Raw genomic sequence first — 6,000 nt, forward strand, 5'->3', positions numbered from 1 at the left:
TGTTATTGTTTTATTGGCAGTCTAAGATTAGTGAAGCTCTCATGTCCCTCAAATAAATATTATTAGGATTATCAGCATCTTTTTTTGTGTGTTGGAAAATTCATAAGATGTAAAACAACAAACATGAGGACTGATAAACAAAACGTTTAATCATGTGTTCTCATTTGTAGTTTGTCAAACATATGCATTTATTTTGGTCCCTGTACTAAACCTGATTTCATTTTAAATAATATTCGTAGTAAAACCATAAATGTACAAATCAGAAGCTTTAAATTAACTTTAGAGTAATAGATTTTTTTATAGCTAATTCAAATGTTTTAGTCTTATTTTTAATCTTTTTAGCCAAAATAGTAATAATATTATTTTTTAATAATAATAATAATAATAATAAATACCAACTGTTGCAGTGTACTACAGTTAACAACATGAAAATATCAAAATTTACACGTTTAATGATTATAAAGTAAAACAATTAATAATAATAATAATAATAATAACGAGGATAATTTTTGTTTTCCAGAATATTATTACTTTATGCTTGGTTAGCCAGGAAAGTATTTTTATAACGTTATACTACTTTTATCGTAACAAAAAACTAATGTGAAGATAATGAAAGTGAAACCACCAGTGCATATAATGGTTTGACCTGCTATTCACAGTTATGACCAGTAGATGTCGCCACAGTTCAATAATAGTAAAATCTCAAAGTAGTGATCCGTTTTGCTATTGTGCGATTGTGACAGTTCATAAATAGTTGCAAAATTCAATACACGTTGAATACATTAACACGAATGTTGCATTTCACACAACAAATATCTTCTTTCGCACCAACTTTAGTATGAATTGCATGGATCTTGATGGTAAATCATTTAAAAAGTTCACCACATTTCCTTAAATGACATGTGACATATTACAGACAATCATGTAAATCAGAAATGCTGCAAATGCTTGTATATAAAGGTTGTTGACTACATTTAATTAAACAGAGTAAATGAATATCTAAGAGTTGCGTTTCCAAATGAACAGTAAAATGATAATGGAGTAGAATTGATGGCTTTTTCATGTGTTTATGACATACTATTTCTGCACTCAAACTGAGCCGTTATCTAAAAGATTCCCCTGGATATAGATAAAGGTGACCAGAGGTAACCAGACCATGCAAACTGAAAATAATGTTATTTAGAGAGTAATATAAAACCTTGTCATACCCAGATTTGTTTTTCACATCACTTGTGTTTTAAAGATAGATGGAGATTTCAGGGGTTTGAAACAACATAAGGGTGAGTAATTAATAACTGAAGTTTCATTTTTGGGTGATCTAACATTTACATTTTAGCAGATGCTTTTGTGTGAAGTGACTTACAATTAAAGATTGAGCCTTCAGCAAGAAGAGGCAATACACACAAGAAGAGCTGATTATACAAAATAACAGTTTGTGCTGAGAGAATTAAGGGCTAGAGTAAGGAGGAGGGAGTGGTTTTTTTTTTTGAGAGACAGAGAGTTCGTCAAGCCCACTTACCATGGACCGTGGAGGTGGGATGTATCTAACACATTGTATTGTGAGGTAGCAGCAACTTTTGAAGATATTCAGATACACCGGGCTTATAATTCACATTAATGTATTCTGCAAGGTAACCTTCTGCATTAGTAACCAATTTGGTGCAGGCACCCGATAGTATCTGGATGCTGCCTTTATGATGTAAGCTGAGATTAACACTTAACACTTAATGGAGTGAGTGACATCCCTGTGATGGGTAGGGTTAGGGGTGGGGTTAGGTGAGCGCATTAAAAAGCATTGGATGCAGCTCAGATTGCACTGCACCAGGTCTGCATCCAAACCCCTCTCCAGGCACCAAGCATCCTGTACGGAGTGTATTAAAGCTGCCCATAGGGCTTCGGGTTGAGTAATTGTCCCACTAACAATATGTTAAGCACAGAGAGCTGAAGCTCTGTTTGTTCACCTTCCCACTGCAGCAGTGAAAGTTGATCCAACTGATCCAAATCTCCTTCCACTCAGTATCAGCTCATTTATCACTGAGTTTCTTCATGATCTTATTCTCTTAAGTCTTTATTTCAGTGTTGAAGTGATGGTTCATTATTTAGTTGGCAGACTGAGTCTGATTTAAGAACCTCTAGAGATCCTCTGAGCGATATCATCTGTTCCCTGTAATAAAAATTCACAAAAGGTAAAACAAAAAATTAAATTGTAAAGCTTCAAAAAATCTTGAAATTGTGTTTCTGTACTAAAGCTGCTTAATCTAAAACTTATTAACATCTTACATTTTAAGTGAAGATAAAAAGAGCACTTCCTACAAATGTATTTCCTGACTTTGTGTTGTACTTCACATTTTCAGTGTATGGACTGAGGCAATGTTCATTTTTGTTTTAAATTACAAAATAAAAAAATAAAAAAAATAAAGGAGTATCGCCTGCAGAAGCAAAAGTGAAACCAGCTGGTCAAGGTAAACAGATCAGTTTGGTACATGAAATATAAGCTTATGACCACAGGATGTCACATTGCATTGAAAAGCTTTGATTAATGAACCTGATTGCAATGCAGCTGAGACGAAAGCCTTGATGCTTCAGTTTTGTAAAGCCATCACTATATTAAGGTAACTTCCTACATAAATGTATTGTCACCTTGGAATTATAAGGTTCTCTCTGCGTTCTGAATGGTTTCGAGATAATGATGGTGGTGGTGGTGGTGGTGCTGGTCTGAGTAGGCGACGCCTGTAAATCACAGCAGCAACAACCAAAGCAACAACCAGCAGAACAGAAACAACTATTCCTGCTACAGCACCTCCAGTCAGATGTGAACGTCGAAGAGCTGAAGAGAAACCATCATTATTATCAGACAGTGAGGGATCTTCCATTTAGCGTTTAACATTAGCTTTGACTCACATTCACACTTTTCTGCTTTGATGTACGATATTAATTTTACCTTATTACATTTGTCATTAAGTTTTTGTAAGTTAGATGGTTGGGTCAAAGCTAATACTCTACAACCTAACTATTTTGGGGTTAAACTTAAAACACAGTGAACATTTTTTTATTTCACAGGTAGATTTAAGGAAAAGAATAAAATACTCACAAATGACAGTAAGAGTGAATCTCTTCTCTCTGGTGATGCTGAAGTGTTTGTTGCTGCTGGTGAAAATCACTAGTGTATATTCTCCAGAGTCTGTGATTCTGATGTTCATGATGGTTAGAGATCCGGATTCACTCTGGAGTTTCAGTCGGTCTGTGAATCTCTCTTTACACTGAACATCTCTGCAGATCTGACTCTGATTTACAGTGATCTCAGCAATGAGAATGTTAAGGAAATACCATGTCAGCACATCATTTAGTTTTCTTATTACAGCAGGACGAAAAGTAACAGACTGTCCTTCATTTTCCTTGACATCATCTTGATGACCAGCAGGATCATCTAAAACACAAAGCAATATTCTATTGGTTATTTTGAAATGCAAAGACTGATATATTTAAGTTTCAATAGGTTTTGTAGAACAGAAATAGAGATAGATGATGTAGTCCTGATTGGGTTAAAAGGTTAGTTAACCCAAAAATAAAAACTATGTTTTTTAATTACTCACCCTTCTGTCGCTTCAAACCCCTGAGTCATTCATTCATCTTCAGAACACAGATTAAGATATTTTTGGTGAAATCTGAGAGCTCCCTCATCCTCCATAAGCAGCAAAGCTTTGAAGGCCAGACGAGAATGAGACGAGAACCTTAGAGCTCTAAGATTCCACCAAAATGCAATCAACAGATTTTTGGTTGATCTGAAAAACTGTGAAGGGATAATTTTGCACACTCACGCAATAGACACATTACTCATTAATAAATAAAATACAGTCGAAATCATTTTTTTTATCATAAATCTAATTTAGCCATCTTTAGAACATCGCTTGAACATTGGGACATAGTGGTTAAACATTCATAGTAAGTGAGCTTAAGTCTGGATTTGCATTAGACAGGTCTGCAGCATTTACGGCTAAAAAGCTAATATCTGATTTCTTTTAAAGTTTAACTTTTAAAGTCGTAAAATCATATGTCTGAAATTCTATTACTAGTAAGAAGCGTTGGAATGTTACACCTAGTAAATTATTACAGCTCAGATCAATGTTTGTAACATTCATTCATTCATTTTCTTTTCAGCTTAGTCCCTTTATTAATCAGAAGTTGCCACAGCGGAATGAACCGCCAACTTATCCAGTGTATGTATTCACACACATACACTACGGACAATTTAGCTTGTTCAATTCACCTATAGCACGTCTTTGGACTGTGGAGGAAATTGGAGCACTCAGAGGAGAGAAACCACATAGGGAGAACATGCAAACTCCACACAGAAATGCCAATTGACCCAGCTGATTGTTTTTTGCACAATAAAGACTTTCAGTCTTATACAACAGCTGCTCATAAATCAGGCTTTACTCTGTGATAACTGGCTTAAATAAATATTCATGAATAACTCACCATGGACAGTCACATTAAAGATCTTTTCCCCGTTGCTGTTGACCAGATGATATTTTCCAGAGTGTGTTGTGTTGATGTTCATGATGGTCAGAGATCCAGTCTGAACGTCCAGCTTCAGTCTGTCTCTGAATTTCTCAGTGCCTTCATTACACTGAACATCAGTACAGCTAAAACTGACATCCCCATTGATCTGTGCAATGTGAATACCATTAAAATACCATGTAACGTCTTCTTGCTGGTTTGTTTGAACACCAGTGCATAGATTGACTGAATCTCCTTTCATTACTGACAACGACACAATATCTGTAAAAGTCAAACCTAAAAAAAGATACAGTCAACATAAGCCAAAGAAAAATATACAATAGTGCATCACAATATCAACAAGACTGTAAGTATATAATGACTAGTTTCATAATGTAATACGCCAACAAACAGCAGGAGAACATCACTGATTTATACATTTATTTTTAAGACAAAGATTCAGGAGTCTCAAAGATGATCTTATACATGTCATATCAAGCTATTTTCTTTCCAATTGAGTCATAATTTGGCAATCACTTGTAACCTTCTGCTACAGCTAAAATATTAAAAGCAGCATATTTCGCTGCACTAAAATGCACATTGAAATAATTAATTGTGAGGATATGTAGCAAAACATATTTGCAATGAGGGTCCAGCTTGTGCTATAATGGGTTTCTATTGTAATTTTATTTATTTGCTGATTCGTTCATTTACTAGGTATCTTTTATTCTTTTATTAGTGGCATGTTAAAAACCATAAATCCGAACATGTCTCAAAACAGGTATGGTTTTATGGTGTGATGTAAATAATGATGTGGTGTTCAAGTAAATTCTTAAAGTTTATTTAAAGAGATTAAATGAATGAAATGACGTAAATCCATTATTGTTTCCACAACTTCAGCACTTAGTTTCCTTTCTCTGACATTTTGCTATACTGCATCTGCTACCTGTATCTTAGTAATACGGCCATCTAGTGGTCACTAACATCAACTAATCACTACAAATGATATCAAACAAGTTTAAGACTTACCGTGAACGAGTAAAATCAAGGTCCCTACGAGCAAATTAAAGACATGTATCATTTTAACGACTCCTCCCCACAGGAAGCATATTCCAAATTATAAAAGAGATTCACTTAGTTAAGGCTACGAAGCAGTTTTGTCAATATAAGGGGAACATTAACCAGTAGTCTCGCGTAGCCATTTCAGACTAAAGGTCTTTGAGAACTTAGTTTGACCAGTGGACAGATAAGGACCGCCCATCAGATGACTGTAAAGCAATTACTTTCCGTTCATTGATATATACACTAGATATCGCATAGGGACCCTGAGCATGCGTCAATAGCGCCGCCACATTGGTACAGTGCTCCCAGGACAAATGTCAACCGCTCTAGTCAAGACAGTGTTACTACGTGAAGATGTTGAACTTTAGCGCTGTCTACGGGTGTAGTAATGAGCAAACAAAGAAAACAAAGTACAAAGGCAGAACATTTCATAGGTAA

General features: G+C 35.2%; 1 protein-coding gene across 2 annotated transcripts; it reads right to left on the bottom strand.

The window, feature by feature from the left end:
• Nucleotides 1–497: 497 nt before the first annotated feature.
• si:ch211-274k16.9 lies at nucleotides 498–5,787 on the bottom strand. Of its 2 annotated transcripts, none has more exons than XM_068216405.2 (5): nucleotides 5,530–5,787; nucleotides 4,480–4,797; nucleotides 3,092–3,427; nucleotides 2,641–2,827; nucleotides 498–2,164 (listed from the first exon to the last, which is right to left on the bottom strand). In XM_068216405.2, exons 1-5 carry the CDS (start codon nucleotides 5,579–5,581, stop codon nucleotides 2,074–2,076), a joined length of 984 nt encoding a protein of 327 aa, XP_068072506.1. In that variant the 5' UTR covers nucleotides 5,582–5,787; the 3' UTR covers nucleotides 498–2,073. The 2 variants fall into 2 exon arrangements, 1 of the variants encoding a protein (XP_068072506.1); XR_012397679.1 differs by lacking the exon at nucleotides 498–2,164 and adding an exon at nucleotides 2,281–2,429 and having other exon boundaries at nucleotides 2,546–2,827; nucleotides 5,530–5,766.
• Between the last annotated feature and the right edge of the window lie 213 nt (nucleotides 5,788–6,000).

Source organism: Danio rerio, chromosome 22, assembly GCF_049306965.1.
Source record: "Danio rerio strain Tuebingen ecotype United States chromosome 22, GRCz12tu, whole genome shotgun sequence".
NCBI classification, from domain to species: domain Eukaryota; kingdom Metazoa; phylum Chordata; class Actinopteri; order Cypriniformes; family Danionidae; genus Danio; species Danio rerio.